The sequence below is a fragment of the Lissotriton vulgaris genome, chromosome 4_1 (genome assembly GCF_964263255.1).
Source record: "Lissotriton vulgaris chromosome 4_1, aLisVul1.2, whole genome shotgun sequence".
In the NCBI taxonomy this organism is placed as follows: domain Eukaryota; kingdom Metazoa; phylum Chordata; class Amphibia; order Caudata; family Salamandridae; genus Lissotriton; species Lissotriton vulgaris.
The window spans coordinates 1129456715-1129478345 of record NC_141691.1 but is presented as its reverse complement, the minus strand read 5'-3'; the positions used below and the strand labels follow the sequence as shown (position 1 = coordinate 1129478345).

General features: G+C 45.0%; 1 protein-coding gene across 1 annotated transcript in view; it reads right to left on the bottom strand.

Annotated features, from left to right (window-relative positions):
- The window catches only part of EPB41L4B (erythrocyte membrane protein band 4.1 like 4B), a 903230-nt gene that overhangs the window by 647664 nt on the left and 233935 nt on the right, over window positions 1-21631 (bottom strand). Inside the window, exon 2 of the mRNA XM_086965372.1 lies at window positions 15356-15460. Coding sequence (XP_086821498.1) covers window positions 15356-15460 — 105 coding nt within the window. The remainder of the gene's footprint in view (window positions 1-15355; window positions 15461-21631) is intronic.

Sequence of the window (21631 nt, the reverse complement as noted above, 5' to 3'; positions counted from 1 at the left end):
TCACCCACAGATTGTATTTGTAGACATCTACCAAAGCACTGAGACAAAAACTGAGCTACTATTTTTCAAATTAGACACAAAAGCATATCCGAAGACAATCAATAAGCTCTTCAGAGTAACGAAAAGGCCAGAGAACATCACTATACTTGAAGACACAAAACTAGTTTTTCTGTGACAAATACATCAATTGTAAATGGCACTATCGTGAGCCATGACAAGAACAGAATGCAAAATCCTATAAACATGCAAAATAAAGGATCAACAAAGTTAAAGCAGTTACACAAAGCACAACAGGAAACTTTTCCTGAGAACATTCGGTAACACGAAGACGGGTATTATGGCAAATTCTGGTGTATAGGGTCCTTCACACAGAGACCAACACACAACCACGCCATGCAAGAAAATCATGAGACCCTCATCTAAAATCAAAGTGCCAAGATCAAACCACTTGAGTCTCTGGGAAACCCAAGATAAAATAGACACACTGTAGAAGAGTCAAGAAAGAAAACACAGCTTGCTGTGTCCATGGTATTACATATGAATGCCCTATTAATAAGAACATATCCATGTTGACTGCAATTAAACCAATTATTGCATTATTCACGAAAGAAACTAACTCCCATCCTGCATTTAGTAAATAATCCCTTCCATGAATACCACTATGGCCCGCACGATGGAGGCAATTTTCCATGAACTGAGTGACTCAAAGTCCCAAAATATATTCCAATGATACTGAATGGACACCGACATTCTTAGTCTAGTATGGTTAAAAGGTGCAAGGTAATAGCAAATGCACCATTAATATTCTCATACCATCTAGAACACTTTCCTTCTATTGTAATCATTTTCAGCATCATGGCAAGGTGATGAAGCTATCATTAGCCGCAAAGCGATGCCCAGTCTCACAGCAAGAAAAGATTCCCAACACTCACACGGACATTAGACAACTCAAATAGGTATCTACTCAAGACTATATTCCACAGTCAATAAAATAAGAATCACCTTCCTCCTGATGAAATCCATTCTAAACACCAACATGCTATTCAATGTATGTCCTGTACCATTTCTCCTGAAACTCTACAAAACAGTGGAAAGGGAAGAACCAGGATTGCTTTAAGAAAATGAAGAATACCAAATCTTGTGAATGACGGCAAGTCAGGGACAGGCCTAGAGCTATCAAAGAGGACTTCCTTATCTCCATTTAAGACAACCACCACACAGAATTGATTTTCCTTTACCCCACCAGTGGCATATGGCATAGTGCAACAGGACATATTACAACAACTAATAAATTGGATGACAATCTCACCATCTAGTTGCATTTATTTTGCCCACACAAGACATAACTGATAAGAATAAGGAAGGTGAGAACTCATTAGTAAAAAGGTTTATGTAACTTGACTTATGATTGGTGCTTTCACCCCTTTGTTAGTTAATATCTACATAGTGGCCACTGGCACAGGTTAGCAACCTTCACCATTTGCGAAGTACACTGGCAACACCCACTTTTCTCTCCATTTGAAAAATGATGAAAGGAATCCGGTCAATATTACACTTGACCCATTGTGAATAATTGATTAAATAAAACTACTATTTTTCTTGTTATACAAAACATTAAGACGCACAACCACAACAGGTAATAACAAAGGATAGTAAAACAAAAAAAACGAAGATATAAGACAAAAAAAAAAAATCACATGACCCACATGGAACTAGTGTAATCAATTACGAAACATCACCTCGAATTACAAATACCTCATTAGTGCAGTGATGGTACTAGGGATTGAAGGAAGTGGGGGAAGGACAGGTGGAGAGAGAAAAGACAAATTCAATTAGATATACCGAGCAGAGAAACTTGTTCCCCACAGCTTCATGAGGCTTTGGTATATGTAGTTCAACCTGCTCCACTCCATAGCACTCTGCGGTGTCAACACCGATTTGCATCGGCTCCGCAGAAATAGACTGGCAACTCTGCAGCCTCAACATGCACAAAGCGGTAGTTTTTGCCACCATGGTCAACCCTCACTTTCACCTGGAACTCCAGGGTTGCCACAATCTGCATTATAAACAGTGCTTTTAATCCTCATAAATGTTATTTTCCTCTATTGTCTTGGGGTACAGATCAGCACACAGAAGAGAAGAGAGTTCAAAAACAAACCTCCAAGTTAATCACAATCTGTAGCACTGTGTCTCAGGTGAGGTGGCCTGAGAACAACAATCACCATCCCATCATTGGGTGTTTTGTAAGATATTAATAAACATGTTGCAGACGATGGGATTGGTATGCCAATCAGTTATCAATCCACACAGTGGTATCGGCACACCTTCCACAAATTCAGCAAAATTCAGCAGCCCGTCAGCTGGTTTGGCCCTATGTTAAAAGCCACATTAGTGCTCCATGAAGTTCAGGATTTTATTGAGTCTTCTGCACTAAGCACAAGACATTGTGGAGAGTAGTGTCCAAGTAATATATACAAGTTGCTATCCAATCCTGCCCTTCTTCAGGCTTTCGGCCTCTGCCTCATTTACAAATGAAGAAACTTTTAGTGAAAGTGTGCAAAATCTGAAGAGATGCTCAAGCAGCAAAATCACAATGATGGATCCCCTGCATCATCCCACACCCTGTAACACTAATAATCATTGAAAACACCAAGAAATCAACCCCCTACCAAAGTGTGCAGTCAAAGGTTTAAAATGCTGGAGAACCCCAAGGGACAACAGAGCACGGGGCCAGGAAGCTGCATATAAGACAGCAAAGGATGTGAGCCAGATCATCTAATGCATGACTTAATGGAAATCCTAAAAATATCCTGTGAACTTCCAAAAGTTACTTGCCTTCAGTAATGCTATTTCTAGTGGATACTCCATTTAATAGCATATTCCACCCGTTTAGGATATCTCCAGATGTCAGTTTGTATCCTGAAGATTTTAACAGCATTGCTCTTACTTGCTGGTAGGTTGTGCCATGTGGCTTTGCATTGACTTTGTACTGCCCTGAAAGTGACAATGGAGCCACATATAAGCTCAACTGCCTGGCGTTGGTTAGTTTCTTGACTATGCACGCCCTTGGAACCCAAAACGGATCAGAGGTACCAGGGTGCAGATCTGTAAATTGAGAAATTTTTAGATGGGAAAAGAGACCATTCCAATCAATCAATCAATCCATTTATAAAGCGCGCTACTCACCTGTGAGGGTCTCAAGGTCCCTTTATGTTCCACAGAACATAAAGGGGGAGGGCAGAGAGGAATCTGTCGTTAGATACATTATCCATCAGAAGGAGCATCACCAAAGGTAAGTAACTTGCTCTATTGATGGATAATTCTAATCATGTGCTCCTTACCTTTAGAAGAGACATCAAAGCAGTACCTCGCCAGTTGGTGGGTCTTGCAGGACCGAAAGGCAATGAGCTGCATGAACATGTATACTAACGCTCATGAGGCAGCCTGACTGATGCGATGGGCAGGCACTCTGCCTGCCAGTGGAGTGGTAGCCGCATTGGTGCTGGGGAATGGGCTCTCAGCCATTCCAAAGATTGCCTCTTGGCCAAAGTGTAACAGATATTAAAGCAGAGGACTATCTACCTTGGCAAAGTCCATTTCTGCACTGCTTTTCTTTTCTTTGACCTAGGGTACCCCACAAAGAGCTGCTCGTCCAGCCAATGGTCTTTAGTGTGATTGCTGTAAAAGATAAAGGCTCTTTTGGGATCCAGATGAAGTCTCTCCTGCACTAAGGAGGTTGAGGTGGAGCAAAGAACATTAAGAGAGTGATGAATTGTCATATGTGAAAAGCAGTTCACTACTTTTGGCAAAAAAGCCGCCCTGGCCTTCAACACCATTTTATCGAGAAAAAAACGTGGTGCACAGTGAGAGCATGGAGTTCACTCAAGAGGCAAACCGAAGTTACAGCAACCAGGAACACAGTCTTCAGAGCCAGAAGACAGAGGATAGCTTTGCCTTGGTTCAACTGGCATGCACATGAGGAAAGTGAGGACCAATTTAAGATCCCACAAGTGGGATCACAAATGGTTTAGGAAAAAACAACTGTCAGACATTTTAGAAACCTCATCACAACAGGTGATTTGAACGAGGATAGTTGGACCAGTAAACATAAAAAGGCCAACAGAAAACCACTAACAGTTTCCAATGCTTGTTCTTGCTGGGCAAGAGACAAGACAGACAGTAGGACATCTGACACTTTGGCCTGTAATAAGTCAATATTGTGGGTCCCATACCAGGCTACGTACTTGTCCCAGAGCAGATAGACTTTGCAGATGATCACCTGGCAGCCAGGAGAACATCCACTACTCCAGGAAGCCGATCGAAAGCTGTCAACTGCTGCCTCTCAATCTCTAAACATGGAGGTGCAGATAGTGCAGTTTAGTGTGACGAACCTTGGCCTGCAACAACAGGTCCTCCCAAAGCATTGGCCTGAGCCAGAGACAGGTGCTTATGCCAAGTAGTACTGGGTACCACATTTGTCTTGCCCAAGCTGGAGGCATTAGAATTACTTCAGCCTGGAAATGTTTGACCTTTCTCCGAATTCCGAAGAAGTGGAAGAAAGATGTACAAGACTCCCGTTCTCCGCTCTATCTGGAATGGTCTCCGACAAAGAGCTTCCTTCAACACGCCAAAATGGAAAAGCACATTCTAGACAGTATAAAAAAGATCTAGCTAGGGTTCTTCTCATTGCTGAAAGACTGCCATCTTCAGAGTGTACCTCAGGCACTACTGGCTCAGTTAGTACTGGAATAACCTGCTTCCCTTAAATTTCAGCAACCGGTGAATGGACCATAACTGCAACAATTTGATGTGGAGACGAGTCGAAAGCCACATGTAAAAAATATCCTTTGAAAAACAGCACAGTGTGTGCTAGACCAGTGAGGAAAAAAATGAGTTTCATTGCCAGTAGAAATATAGATAGTGCAACTCCCAGGTCAGCATGAATGCTCATGTGATTCACATATATGATGTTCACACTAGATTTTTGTGGATCTGAGAACTCCTTCCGCTTCAGTGGGAATGGGTTTGTAAGGGGACCAGTCTCCTGTCAAACACCATTGTTCTTTGTATACTCCTGGCAGAAACTGGAGGCAGAAATCTGCATCACACACTTAAGACTAAGGACTCTGACGATCCTGAATTTAGTTTTTCATGGATGTAATTATCAACTGCTAAATGGAAAATGAGAAATCATTGGAGCGTCCCATTGTACTCAGGGAAGCATTTGATGTTGCAAAGAGGGAGGCTAGCATCTCTTGTGTCACAAGGTTGGAGAACAGATTAGAAAATGTTGTGCTGAAGGGGTCAGAGATTAAGACTTTCGAAGCAGGTGGATACTGAAACAATTCCATCTGAGCTCTGAAGGTTTGATTACAAGAGCAACACATCCAAAATGTACGGTTAAGTAACTAAGCTGAGAATGCTTGCCCTTGTTAATTATGGAAGAAAGTTCACTCAGCAATAGTATTACTTATCAAAAGCAGATAGACCAGCAGTCCACATCCAGACAGACATAACTGCAATTTTGAGACCACTAACTCCCTATCATGTGGAGATCAGAGACAAGCTTATTAAGCAAGTTTAAACTCTTACACTTCCCTATTGATGTGCAGGATGATCTGGGATTCTACACATAGAAATGGGAAATCGGGATTGCAACGAATCTGTGAAAGGAGGTAAAATTCTTGAGAATGATTTCCTTCTGGATACATTTTAAAGGACTAATAGCGTTATTGATTTCCTATCTGCTGATGGAACCTTAAGGTTTCCACTTACACAAACACTTGTTGATGAAGTGCTACCATCATTTATAGCCAGTGACACCTTATAACAATGTTGCTTCTAAAACCAAAAATGGATCTGAATTTCTGACCTTCATATCGCCCATTTTCAATGCTTCATGAAGGACCAGGATGACAAAATCTTGAGCAAAGACACTGCCTATGAAAAACAGCTCTGGTGAACTCAGGCCAAGTGGGCTTCACAACAGGAAGGAAGGCCTTCATGAATTTGAGAAGGATGCAAGATGGCAGAGGGCATCAGGAATGGTAGATAGTCCGGATTTTACCCCTTCTCGTGTTTGCGGCTACATAGAGTGACATGCTGTTCTTGTCATGGCCTATATCGGTCTAAGGACTAGAAGTGGGTAGGGCAGCACAAAGGAAGGTAGCTGGTTGGATTTTAGGGAGTAGAGAGATTGCTACAGACAAAAAGACTTTCTTCATAACACCCAACAGAACCCTAGAGAATAAGAAAAGATAGTCTGAGAAACCTAGGAGCACCCAGAGACTCCTGCTATCCTGTAGCAAGCCTTATGACCTGTTACTTCTCGATTAGCAAGAATAAAACCAGCTAAAGAATATCTGCTGATAATCTACTTCTCTCTGTCTTCTGCTTCTTCGGATGCAGAGAAGGCATTTAACTTGGTGATTTAGATTTTCCTTTGCATTATTTTATGACGTTAACTTAGGGTGCAGATAGCAAACTGGATTTAATTACTATAAACAAACCAGTGGATATGGTCAAGTCTGGATGCCTGACAAGTTGTATATGTTTCCAGTGCTCGCACTAGCAGCTAGAGCCCTAGATACACTCCCATCACAAACATCTGAATTGGAATGCACAGCTTTTATAAACAAGCACTGGCATAGCCAATAAGTCTCGCTGATAGGACCTTATAATTGTCTAACCATGCAGTAGAATAGGGTTTGGGGGATGGTTAGGTGAATGTAGCTTTTTTAGCCAAGCAGTTACGGCTATGCGGTCACAGGTGTGCACTGGAGAGGGTGGGAAAAAAAGACAACTCAAAGTACCACGAGAGTTGAGATCTCAGTCGATACTCTGTGTTGTTATTGTGCTGTCACTGTTAATCGAGGGGATCAAGCATCTTTCACCATCTCACCTGATGCGCTGTCTAACTGGTGCCATGGTTTGTTAGACGTGCCGCCCCCTGATCCTTATGCCCCGCTAGTCTCGCCTGAAGATGGCTAGGCGCTCTAGCAGTGCCTGGTGGGGCGCCTTCAAGTCCCTGCGGAGACAGACGCACAGCTCTTTCTAAGTGAAGGGGTTGACATCACTGGACTCTTCCTTGGAAGTGCACAAACTTGTTAATTGCACTATGTGATTTCTTAATCACTTTTTTGTCTATACACGGGTTTCCTAGTTCTTTGTTTTCACAATTGCAAAACAAATTGTTTGTTATTAATAGGTAACACATTGTATCATGTTTACATAGGAATCCTTTGTCCCAGCTACTCAGTGCTTAATTTGTAAAATATGAAGTGCAGGTGCTCAAACATTTCTAGGAGACCACCCCCACTTCCCTTGGCTCCACCCACTTCAACCAATGGCTCCACCCCAGTGCTTAATTTATGGAAAAAATAGGTTTCGGGAGGAGCAGGTTGGGAGCCACTGTATTATTTATTTCCAAATATTATTACGGTATATGCTGCTCCATCTAGAAAAGAAACTACTGCCTTTTGTCACTATTAGAGTGATTTCAAATGGGATGTACGTCATTTTGATCGTGGTAGTTTACAACGCAGCCATTACAACGCAAGTTCTTACAACGACTTGCGTTGGAGGGCGCTGGATTGTGGATTATTTTAGTTTTCTATTCCAACTCCAGCCCACGTAACAGTAGAGAAGGTGTTGGAATAGAAAATCAAACCATTCCTTAAGCAAGGGTGCCCTCCAGCGCAAGTCGCAGTAACGACTTGCGTTGTAATGGATGCGTCATAAAGGTCGCGCAGTGTAAACACCGCGTTGTAAAGGATGTTTCCTGTCAGGGGCAGGAAGTGGAGAGGTGGGCGGAAGTCAGAGAGTGGGGGAAGGTGCCTGTTCCAGAAGGCTGAGTCTGCCTTGGGGACTATGCAGCTTTTAAAGCAGGAGGAGCTAGATTACAACTGGGGAGAACGATGTTCCATCATCAGCCTTATGTAGGAGCATGGGCACATAGCTGCCACGGTTTCAGATTGCCATGTGTGGCATTTTCATAATGTCAATTTAATTATAAGTGACAATTCAACGATTATGAGTGACACTTTCTCGCAGTAATATAAATATTAGAAATTACACTGCAGAGTGAGGCTGAAGCACACATAGGTCACAGCCAGGCTGCATGTTATTATTTCAAGACTAGTATAGCAGCCTCAACCCTAATAAAAACCATTAACGCGAGCTGAACAGTCCACCCCATTTGGCGAGAGGTGCCTACATGCCCAGCCCTGCAGCAGGCACCACAGTGCACCAGCCACAGGCAGCCTGTCACAGAGTTAAAGACTGTTGACAGTGATGCTGCGGATCAGTGCAGAAAGTAAAGTAGTTGCTGTTGGATCCGGGCCGACCGGCACATTACTGAAGGGAGAAATGAGGGGAGGGTTCCAGCCGCTTCTGACAGCTCTATGTATCCATAAGCACTGCTTCTGTGGCTGCAGATTGACAGATCCATGCCCTACTACCCATCATGTATATAGAGAAGAGATCCCATAATCTAGTTAGAGATGAGAAAACGGGGATCCAGTGATAGACATTAGTACGGTGACTATATAACCCCATGTTACAAGGCTGCCTTGCTCCTGTTGTAGGTTTTCATTCAACAACAAATGTACTGCATTCTGGGAATTGCAGTCCTGGCTCGCATCATTTGAACTAGCAAAAAATGCCCCTATGCTACCCATACACTCCTATCTATTTCTTTTGTACTGAATGGTGAATACCGAATCTATGTCTACTACCTCAACAATCTAATGTTCAACAATTGCATAGTGCTCTGATACCTCCGTGGGTCATGTTTGCGCTATAAAACTTTATAAATAAATATATAAATGGAGTCCTCTAATTCCCTTAGGCATCAGAATTAACAGAAAAGTTCTGTTATCCAGTAAAGGCCTTAAAACATACCAAGACCCACAAGAGGCAGCATAGAGAACGTGGTATATCACCACACAGTGGTCTTTTTAGGGAGAAAATCTAATATCACGACCCTAGTAAAAGGAGGATCGGGTGCAGGCAAAGCCCTTCCCACACAAACACAGCTGCAGTGATATATGTACTGCATGTCTCTTGTTATGTGCAATTTTTAATTTTAGGAACGCAGTATTTACATGCGAGTCAGGAGTCACTAAAAGCAGCATTAGAATGAGTAAACTACAAAGACTGTTGCAGCTCACTTAGTCCTTGATATACTAAATATATTTCTGAGCGCAGCACAGCTTCTAACGTATGCTGTGTACATTTCAGCTAAGAGCATGTTTTAACCTATTTATGTGGAATGTAAAATTAATTTAAGAGAATTAATCAATGTGTACATATCAATGCAATATAGAATATTTCAGAGGGTTGCTTTCTTGTAATATGCAATGAAATTATGTCTGCATAGCACAGAAAAAGAGAATAACGTAACACAGTTAATGTCCTATCAATGAAAATTAAACAGGACAGACAGTCGTGTTTCTGGCAAAACGCAGATGTTATTCCTACTACAGCAGACTCTGTGGTAAGGTACACCTGGTAGGAATTATCCGTCTAGGCAAGCTGAGCAAAGACTTGGTAGTAGAAGTAGACCCTCATCTCGATTTTTTTGTAGAATAATTGACACTCTGCACAGACTTCAGCCACTTCATTACCACACAAACAAGTGACCTTTTCAACCCCGGGTACGATAGAGGTCAGGGCAGCACAACAGGTCAAATAAAGCACAGGCACTGTCAGCGCTTACAAACAATTTTTAAAGGGACACATGAGCTCTGGAAATGAGTGTACTGTCAACGCTCTCGAATTGCGTGGCCTGTCCTTTCAAATTACACAAACTGTAGTGCTGATTGCAGTGATCTCTTCCTCATCCCTCCAGCTAAGCCCATCGCGGCACGTCCCAAGCGCAGCCTCAGCTGAGCAGTCAGCAGGAGTTGGAGCAGGCTCAGAGTCAGTCAACAGCGACATGATGACGGCTTAAAATAATTAACTATATTTGAATAAAATACCTGAAACTGAAGCAGAGAGAGCGATCCACGCTGCGGGCCAGCCTCATGAGGCTCTGCAGACACCAAGCTCTCTTCAGCAGCTGGGCCTGGTCCGGACTCGAGTGGCATTACTGGATGAGAGGCTACAGACTAGACACCTAAGTGCTGCACAACAGATAGCGGTGCGAGCACCAGCGGCGGCCTCAATGAGCCGCAGCACCGCATGGGGTTGCAGGCGCACTGCTGTGCAGCACTGCTGGCAGTCTCCCCGCAGCGCCCGATGCAGTGATGATTCCGTGGTGTGGCGATGACCTGAGTAAGAGTCACTGTGGTGGTGCAGTGCACAGGCAGCAGTTCACTCAGTCTCATTCTATGCTGAGAGGGATGCCACACGGACCGACAACAAGTCCAATCGAGTCCTCGGCCCGCGCCTCTTCCACCTCACTTCCTTCTTGTTCCACTGAACGTGAGGTCACATCCGATCGGAATCGGATCATCCCCCACACAGCGCCACAGCGTGTAACGCAACGACTGCTGGGCAGATTCTTTGTAACATTTGTAGCGAAACACTGCGTCTGAAAGGCGAAAGCAGATCTTTAACTGTTGACTAACTCTGCTTCTGCTGGGCACTGCTGCTCCGTGTGTGCTCTCGGACAGAGCCTCTCCAGAGAGGCGGAATGTGCAAGGTATGCAGCATCCAATTTGAACGATTTTACGACATTCACTCGTAAGACCCATGTGGAGGGTAGACCCGGCCCTGAGAAATAAGTGCCGGTGCTAAGCACCGGAAAGCACCGGCACAAATTAAGCACTGCAGCTACTATCTACACGTCCTGAAGAGGGTCTGAAGGACTACAGCCAAACAGACCGAAACGTCGACCTCATCCTCTATTCCTCAGACATTTTGTTATTCTGAAGCAATATGTACTCTAATCCAGAGATTTTTTGCTTTTGATTTAATTGGAATAGATGTTTAGTCATGTACTGTTAGGTTAATTTGATTTGACTTCTTTACATGATCAGTTGCTGAGTGTTTTATTCATTTGTACTCCAATTTCTATTTAACAATATAAAACAAGATATTTTTTTCAAAACTCCTAGGTTCTCCCGTGTTCTTTCATATTTAGATATCATTTTTTGTTGTCATATGACACTTTGGTGTTTGTTAAGGTAGGACTAACCCCTTGATTTATCTGTGAATAACCAAAAGTTCATTGTAAATCAAATTCCTTGCAGGCTCCTTTTACCGTCTACTTTCTAAGTGACAGCAACAATATGTATGACTTCAGCGAGGATCCAGGTGGCGCAGAGGAGGATGACTTGCTTTGGTTTAGCAAGCTCCGAGGGGTGGTGGCAGCAGTGCCCTGGCAGGGAGGCAAGCGCTCCTCTGGTAACTCTTTGCTGGCCTGGGACCTACGGAACGCCTGCGCTCATCCATCCCCTGCAAGCACTGCAACGAACAGTGGGAACTGTCCAAGCATAAGCGGGTCCACAATAGACTAGTGCTGGCAGCTGCACTTTACCTGGTGTTCATGGTGGGGGAGCTAGTGGGTACAGTGCACTGCAGGGCAGGCTGCTGCTGTGCGCTTGAGGGGCGAAGGGTCGTTTTTAAATTCCACAATAATCAATCACAAGGGGTAACTGGTGGGATGAGCTTGGTCAAGTGGATAGAAACTGCTCCTGCCAGAGCGCTGTCTCAATGAGGCACTAAAGTGCCACGTTTGAGCGCCAGGCCCATATTCCATAGTATGAGTTGGGGAGAGCTTGTGCAACCTATGTGCCACTGGCGTCTATACTAAAAGGAACTGGCGCTGTTCACAAAATGGTCAGCCACCTTCTTTGTTTTAAGGAGCCCTAGGTTGTGGGTATAATAGTGGTGGTGGAGCAACATTCAAAGAAAGACAACACGGACAAAGGGAGGGGGGCAGAAGCAAAGGGCATATGGACAATGGGAGGGGCAGGAGCAAAGTGAACAACGACAATGGGAAGGGGGCGGGAAGAAAGACAACATGGACAAAGGGAGGGGCGGGAGCAAAGGGAATCACCAGAGTGTGTACCCTCAATTGCATTGGGGCTTGGCCCCATGCAAATGAGGGAATCCCTTTGTCTCTGCGCCCTCGCTGTATTATATACATGATCACAGGGGCAAAGAAGCTGTCAAGAGGTGCACTGTCAGTGTGCCCCTTGATGGCAGCCCTCTGGAGGGGGGCAGGGGTCCTACGAACCCCCCTAGACATCCCCTTACAGGCAGGTGCAGTCACTCACTGTACCTTAATGCAAGGGAATCTCTAATGGCCCTTAAAAGTGCAGGTGGGCTGCCGCCTGCAGAGTGAAACACAGAGTGGCTGTTTTAAAGCCACTCCGCTTTTCACTTGAATGCACTGCCCTCAGGGCAGCACGACTTCACAGCTGCCCTGAGGGCTGCGCATTCAATGTAATAGGGTGCACTTTCCCTTTTTGCGCCTGACACACCTTCTTTAAGGTGCACTGTGGCACAAACAGGGATAGGGTGCTGTATATGTAATGTAATAGGGCCCCAGATGCTGTTCTTTATTTACAGTTTTTTTTTAAACTCCTCAAATCCTGGAGAAGTGCATCGCTCCTATTTTCAACACCTATGAAGTAAAGAGTTCCCATTCATATCAGAGGTCTGCATTTTCTTCTTCTGTAGTAAGACTTCATTGAAATCATCCAGAGGTTCTGATATAAGAGTTGTAACAGTGACAATATTGCATTAGTGACCTCCATTTGCAAAATGTCCAGCAGTGCATCATTAATGCGTCAGTCATGGATGTCAGGAGTATTGAAAAAAAATGTAAATGCAATAATATTAGTAATAAGTCTCCCGAAAGCAGCATGATTTACCACATATCAGCAGAAAATATAGTTTAAAAATGTAGCCATTTGTCTCCAAACATCAGCTGATGATTTCTGAAAATACACACATTTTCATCTTGAATAGACACTTTTCAATGTTGATATACATAAATTAATCCAACCAATCAAAAGCTTCTAATTTAGTAGGCTGAGCTACCACAGGAGTGCTACCTACAGATAGCTGGAGAGCTATTGGTAGCTCATGAGCTACTTCTTGTTTAAACCTGGTTTAGACCGCCTCTAGTGTTTTTTTGGAATGCACTCAGAGCTATGCATCGGTTTCTGTTGCTAGAGGCTTATGCAACAACAGAAACCAGGGAAGTGGTGTGCTTCGCTCATGGCAGAGGGAATCATACATAACACATAAAAACAAGTTCCAAGGATAGGGCATGGAAAGTGTAACATGCAAGGTGGCACATTCAACATGGACATAACCAGCCTTCGAAAAAGAAACCACAATCATGAGCAGAACATAGTCCAAATGGACCGTGCTATGCACCTAGTCATCTGTGTATCATCCAGACACTAGACAAGTGTCTCACATGACGAAGACAAGGACTCCAGTTGTCAGTCAACAGTAGGCATAAGCTAATTCATTTTAAATTTTTGAGGCGCCTATACTTCACACCGGCGCTGGCCCACAGAATTGACCCGACCAGACCTCATCACTGCCCTAAATGTAGAGCTCCCCATGCCGATTTTGCACATCTCACATGGACCTGTCCGAAACTGCACACCTACTGGCTGCAGGTGCACCATATCTTGGGCGACATTTTGGAATGCGAATTGCAACATAAGCCAGAGATTGCACTGCTTGGCTATGTCGCTGAGTTCCCCCGGACCACGCGTAAACTTGCTGCCATAGGTTTCTTGCTGGCGAAAAGGGAAATTGCTTTACTTTGGGGGTCCAGGCGGATCCCTGATTCCAAGACTTGGATGCGCAGCCTTTCCCAATGCAATACCAATAGTGTGGAGTACTCCACGCAGATCCCCACAGCCTCACGCCCAATCGACATCTGGGGCCCATACCGACAGTATATTAGCAAGATTACACGGGACACACACTCCCAGGCTGCTAGCTCTATTGTCCCAGAGGGGGTGGGCTAGGTGGTTTTGGCCGACCCGCCGTGCGCTGCCTATTGAGTTATGCAGGGCCTAGCGTCCACACACTACTGGAGTGGGATATGCGTGAGCTGCTGATTTGTGGACTGTATGCTGGTTTGGGCCGGGACGTTTCTCTCCTCAGTTCCTTTACACACCTTGCCCCGGCTGGAGTGGTTGCTTCACTCTAGTCTTTACATTAGTCGTTTTACCTGCCCTTGACTGCCTATGCCTCTGGTTATGCCATCTTGCCAGTCAAATAGATGTGTTACTTGCCGCTCTCTCTGTCACGAAGGCTCACTCATTTTTGTTTTGTTTGAAGAAGGTTATATCTCTTTGTGTCATCTTTCCGAGTGTGCATTATTCCTTCAGATATGGAAAAGTGAAAATAAGATTTTAGACTGTGTTACACTGCTTGTAATATCATTGGTCCAGTCCTCCATTTATTTCCTTTGTATAATGATCATTAACGTTTTCATTGTCAACAATTTACTGTGTACTTGTATGCTTGCACGGACCAATCTGATGCTAATAAAGAGATTTAAAAAAAAAAAAAAAAAAAAAAAAAAAAAAGACAAGGACTCCAGTTATTGACAGAGTTAATTCTTACTAGTACATTTCGATCAAATAGCAAGAGACAGTATGAGGTGTTGGATTGATTCAGTCCCTTCACAAACTCTTGCCTCATTTAACCAAACACAAGCACCCACATCTCCCTCATTTAAGGCTGATTAATATGGTCTTTCTTAAAGCTGCCTACTCTTATTCACACATGTGGGTTTTGGAGGCACGCCAACTAACCAGCATCAATGACTCATGTTATAACCTTTAGTGTATTATTCCTGTGCATGCATTCGTCACATTTCATTGTAGAACTTGTCACCGTTTCAGGTTTTGGTACCCAACTGCTCATGTCCCAGTGCATCATGGCCATTACATTTAATCTTGTGTTCAAACATTTCCTCACAATTTGTTTCCATGCAACTGCCACCACATATTTTGCTCTGTTGGGAGCTCATCGGATGCGGGTAGGGACTGAATTACACAAAATCTCACTTTGTTCCTCTCGCTCACCCTGCGAAATCAATAGTTTCATTTACCACTATGAATATCTCACTTTGTTCCCGTTTCTCTGCGAAATCAATAGTTTCATTTAACGCTATGAATGAATGACAGTCGGGTTGTGTGCCAGCCATTGACCATTATTTCACACTCATCCCCTCAGCTTTTCTTTCAGGGTCAATATAAAGGTCTAGTGGAAGACCCGCCCTCCCCAGGGTACATTTGGATACACTTTTCGGCTTCGGGCATCTACCCCTTGGCTGGGCTGCAGCACGATTTACCACTCCCAGCCCTCCCAGCGTGAACGGATTACGTGAGATGAGCCGACGCAAGGGCTAGAAGAAGGTCATACGTACAAAAACCTGGGACGCGTCCATGAACTGCAGGCCAAAGTAATCCGTTTCCACAAGGTCCAGATGATAGACAATCTGATCAAACAGATCTTGCCCTTTGGCGTATTTCTGAAATACAAATGAAGAGAGAAGGGCAATGTTAGTTAGCTGTCCTTATTGACTTTAAAACACTGCAAATATGCTGACATTTAGGAGGATGATAAATTCGTGTATGTTTAACGCACACTGTAGATAAAATAAATATTATCACGACCTCCTCCTGGTCCCTCTGCCCTTCTCTCGCCCCCTAAACTGCCATACGTGCTCGAATTCAATTACATTTTCAACAATTAAAGTTGCAATTTTTTAAAAAACTAGATTCTATTAAACTACTCCAAGAGGGTCGAAGCCTTTGGCAAGCGTGTTCCACCAGTCCAAATTAAAGATCACTGAAATATTTTAATCAAATCAAATCCATCAAACTATCAGCTGCAGCTTTCACAGAATTATTTATGCCTAGATCAGAAACCTGATCCGCTCTGAAGCATTCAGTCACCTTCAGCTCTATGCTATTTATTACACGTGGGAGTTGTAATGGGGGTGGCCATGCAGGGGTGTTCTTGCTGACGCCCCTGCTGGACAGCGCCAGTTTGGTTGCGACCGCGGTCATGTGACTGCGATAATAAATAGACGGGCAGGACTGCGCGAGGGCAGTCCCGCACTAGACACCAACCTTGTGTGTGCGTCCTGATTCTAGCGACACCCTTAAGCCAAAGCCCAGCAGCGTGTGCCAGCCACAGAGCAGATTGACCCTCGGGGACATGACAGGAGTCATGTATGGTTAAAGTACAAGACAGTCCTAATTCCAGTGGCCCCATTTTAGGCAATACTGGATGTTAGTACTTTGATGTCTGGAACTTGTAGCTTTGGTTACCCCTCTACATAGCACACAGTAGTGTTGGCTAGAACAAGTTCAAAAATAGGTCCTTGTAACAAGTACGCTGGTTGCCTTAATGAGTTTTTTTTTTTTTTAAAGGTTTTATATAGCGCTGGCTAGACCCGGAGGTATCAGAGCGCTTCACATGAGTAGCAGACCATAGTTACAGGTTACATCGTTACACAGTTATTAGAGCATAGCTACATAGTTACAAGTTAGGTTGAGACAAGCAATAAGGACAATCTGCATAAGAGAAAAAGTAGGCAAGGGGAGAGATTCATTGGAGAAGGGTTAAGAGCAGGGGAAGTAGACAGCGAATCAAGGTGGGAAAGAGGAGGGTGAGAGACACAGCATGAGGGAAGAGGGGTAGGGTGATGGGGGCACAAACCGGTAGACGCGTAATAGCTGCATCCAAAGTCCAGTAAGCTGTGATCCCATGGGAACTGGTATAATTCCCCCAACTTCGTTGCGAGACGCTCCCTCTACGCAGTGGACTCCCTCAGAGGGGTCTTGGAGACTCCAAGGCATACCTACTGGAACCTTCCCCAAGAAGGGGAGAGGAAGTGCTTTGGCAAGGGGCGCCATACCATACCTCAAATGTGAGTGGCTCCCTTGGCGCTGTGGACGCTCTCAGAGGTATCGCTGAGATTTCAGAGTATAATTAATTGGATCTTTCCCTAACAAGGGGAGAAGGAGTGCTTAGTTAAAGGGCACAAGGGACAGGGGCTAGGGCAGAGGAAGTAGACAAAGAATGAAAGAGGGAAAGCCGTAGGGGAGGGTAAGAGAGCATGAAAGGGTGGGGAGGGTGAAGGGGGCACAAACCAGTAAACGGGTAAAATCCTTGTCCAAGGTCCTGTAAGCTGTGATCCAGGGGAAGTGGTATCATTCCCACATCTCCGCTGCGTGAGGCTCCCTTTACACAGTTGACTCTCTCAGAGGGGTCTCGGAGACTCCAAGGCCTACCTACTGGATCCTTCCCCAACAAGGGGAGAGGGAGTGCTTTGGTAAGGGGCGCATACCATGCCTCAGCTCTGCATGGTTCCCTTGATTCTGTGGACTCTCTCAGAGGGGTCACTGAGACTCCAGAGTAAGAATATTGGATCTTTCCCCAACAAGGGGAGAAGGAGTGCTTAGTCAAAGGGCAACAAGTGACAGGGGGCTAGGAGGTTGGTCAGAACTGGCAGGTCAACAGAGGGGGAACAAACGGCAAAAGAAAATCACATTAATCACAGAAAGATAACACATTCAATACCAGGGTAAAGTAGCGATCCAGAAAAAGACAGGATCCATGAAAGGCAAGGGTCAGGAAGGACAAAGGGAGAGAGTCAGCGAATTGAAGAGTCCCACAAGCAAGAGATACAGATAGCAGAAAAGGAAATGCATACGATGTAGAGTCACTCAGGAGAGAGATGCAAACGGGAAAGCTCAGAATCACAAAATAGTGATATTAAGTACAAAGAACTACTACATATACTAGTGGTTAGAGTTGTAACTTTGCAAAATAGCAAATTCACTCAGAGTTCCATTTTCACAATTAGACTAAAACCGATTATATATTACTTTTGAACAGAGTAAACAGAGAAATAAGACATCCAAGGGGGTAGAGAGAGGGAGGGGAGGGGGAGGAGAGGGATGACAGGAGAGACGGGGGCCTGTGACTGATAGCAGCAAATTCACCATGATTGTGACAAGTATATGCAATATAGACAAAAGCCTGACCATTGCTTGCTTTTTGAAGTTTAAGGTTATTCAATTATTCCGAAAAAAAAGTGTTAATAAACATTACTTCATATTGCTTTTTATGGAGCCTTTAATTTGAGATGTTGTGTACCATTACTAAGAAGCTGGGTTTTGGTGGGAGTGGCCAAGACCAAAATGGCGTAGGATGCCTGTCTCAGACCTCCTGCTACCAATCGCAATTCCGGCCTGATATCCTGCCAGTGAGCGAGCCCCGGAGCCATCATCCAGCCCGAGACATTGCCTGTGGTCCCCAGGCCACGCTGCCGAAGGGAAGGCGCCAGACTAACTACTACAGGCCGCAGACCGCCCCAAGGCCCCTCTTCTCCAAGATGGTGGATGGAGGCTGAAGCATGCCATAAGCTGAGCCGCTGTGGGACTGTTGGGACAACCCGCCATATCCTAAGGGGCGCAAGCTTCCCAGATGCCCTTGTTGATGCTTGGGATCTGAGCAGAGACAGCTCCTCTCACTTGGTTTGAGAGGCAGACTTTCCTGCAAGAAGACCCACATGTGGTGTCTGCAGCCTGTAGAACGGTTCGGGGTAGGGAGGTTTCGCAGAATGACCGGATAACGGTGTGAAGGGAAGCTGAGGTCAAAGTGTTGCTTTAACCACCCAATCTCCCTGCTTAAAATCAAAAGCAAGCTCTTGACCACTATCCTGGCTCACAGGTTGAATGGAGTCATAGCCACACTGAACCATTGTGAAATTGGGGTTCGTATAATGCTGCTCAAGGCAACAGAACATCAGACTACTCCACAACTGGCTAGACGCGTTGAGAGGTCTCCTTCCCCTTGGCAGTTCCTTCCACGGATGCTGAAAACTCCTTTGATTCAATACACTGGCCTTACCTCTTCGCAGTGCTGAGGTGGATCAGCTTAAGCCCCGGCTTCTGTAGCTGGGTAGCCCTCCTACACACAGAACCCAAGGTGGCAGTGAGGATAAATAGGGTTAGCTCTGCACCGTTCTCGCAGGGGTATGGCACCAGGCAGAGATGTCCATTATCCCCTCTATTATTTTCTCTGTGCATCGCACCTCTGGCTTGCTGGGTCTGGACACTTGAGGTGGGTGTGGGGGAGCTGCGGCAAATAGAGACGATCTCCCTATATTCGAAAGGCATCCTGCAGTATATCCTGGAGCCGAAATTATTCTTGAATGCCATGCTGGGAAGAGTGGAGGAATTATTCTGTGTACAGGGTGAACTGGGGCAAGTCAGTTCTATTTCAAGTAGGCATATGGGATTGAGCTATAGTAATCCCTACCTCCCTGTGAGGAACCACTGAGGGTTTTTGATACTTAGGCAAGACGGTTTCTGGGAGTATAACCTGGACCTTGAGTTGGTGCACTTACAGGAAGATGTAGCCAGATGGAGTAGCTCCCTCTGACCCTCCATGGCAGGGCCGCCGTTCCCAATATGATCACGCTCCCGAATCTACTAAATTTGGTACAGAACACACCATTTCCAACACCCAAAATGTTTTTCAGCTACCTAGACAAGGAGGTCTGGTGACTTCTGTGGGGTGGGGGGGTGATGAGGAGGGAGACCTCAGATAGCGTTACCAACCGTCTGTTGATCAGTGTACAATGAAGGGATTGCCCTCCCGCACTTTAGGGCATACTACTTGGCCTCACAGATACAGGTGATAAATGGCTGGGCATGTGGCCGAGAGAGGATAAAAGGGTGTGCCTGAACAAGAGCTCCATGACGGAGCCATGCTGGAGGCACCATGTGTATGATGGGAAGTTCGATCGGGCCTCTTGATGCCAGCACGGGCGACTTTGTCAGCTTGTTGATACAAAACTAAATCCCAGGTTGGATGAAAGGGGAAGGTCGTTAGGACAACACTGCTCTAGGGTGGAGGAGGGGGGGAGGGAACACTGCCTGAAGTCCACAAGCTTCAAGGCTTTGGCCGGTGGGAAACAAGTGGCATAGACTGCCTAGGTGATGTGATGGCTGACGGGGCGCCCAAACTGTTTTCCTGTTTATAAGAAGAGTACAGTACTACAAATACACCCAGCTTCGACATGCTCTCCATGTAGAGATTGGGGACTAGGTTTCCTTGCCAGACTTATCCCCACTGAAGTTCCACCTCTTGACTAGACCCTTTGGGAGGAGGGCAATATCCTCCATAGAGTAATCATCAATAATAGCCCTGATGGCCTTGAAAGCCTCCGGAGGCACTGAGAACAGGGCATGGGAGATATGGAGGATGTAGACTGGGAGGCAGTACTAATGCACTCACGGGAGTTGGACATTAGGGCGCACTTCTGCTGGATTTCACTTAAAATCCTACACACGGTCGACATTGCTCGGGATAGGCTGAGGAAGATGAGCGAGATCCCCCCGTACCCCCCTGTCGGTGCTCCAAAACACTTGTTGAGTCTTTTTCAATACCATCTGGGAATGCACATAGATTACAAAAATACTGGACAACAATATTGACAGACCAGGAGGTCATATCAGAAGATGAAAAGATCCTTAATCCCCATTTTGTGCTTTTAGGAGTACCAGGGGGCATAGACATGCCCTGAAAGAAGTTACTATTTTGTTTGCTAGGCTTGGTGGAGGCTAAGAGGATCTTGGTTAGGGTGTGGGGGGTATGGGAGGACCCCACTAAGGCACAATGGTTTGCAGAAATGGACGCTTGCATGGCGGCTGAAAAATTGAGTCTATGCTGCCAGTAGTTTTCCTAAGAAATATGAGAAAGTATAGCCTTGAGGTGGAGGGTTCAAAGCTGATCCCAAACTGAGCACCGATAGGCCTGCCTGGCCACAACATAAGAAGACTGAAAGATCTCCCTCGCCAATGCACGGTGACCTGACAGGGATTGTTTTTCTACCTTTTTTTGACACAATGTAGATATGCTATTTTGAATGCTTATGCATACGATGAGAAGAGCCTAACTTGGCAATCCTTTTCTGCTCTTAAAACCACACACAAATTAGTTCGTCTTCACCTACCACCACTTTTGCGATAAGAGTACTGGTGATAACAAACAGCTCCGCTGATGCATTTCAGTTACAAACTACAGCATGCACTGTAATTCCAATCAAGATGCACTCACCCACCACTCTTTCCTCATCACTCTCACCCCTACAACCACTCATTTACTACTGAACCCACAAACATTTCTACTGAGGCACCACAACCTGACCCACAGACATCATCATGGGTGCTTTTTCAGTAGTGACTTTACCCTACATATAACTGTCCGTTGCACCCAACATCCAAAGCTGGGCACTCTCTACTGTCTCAGTACAAAGATCTAAAAGCTGCATCTTCTGCTGAGCCAGAGCTGAGACCCACACAAGAGATCTGTCAATGCACCTCAATTGTGGACTCCTGTGCCCTTTGTGTTTCAGAATTTGGCAACACACACCACTGCGACAATAGATATTGATATTGGCTGAAATGACATTACATGTATATACCAGTATTTCTTATCTAATAACACCTTACATCACAGACTAGCGTAAAACAACCACATTGTAGAGCTTAAAAATGATTTTAAGGCTTTATTTTAATTACCATAAACCCTTTCTTGCAGCTGCAACCCTAATCAATTTCATCCAGCTCACTTTTAACTAGTCTTGCCTACTGGGCCCTTTGCCTCACAACCCATCCAC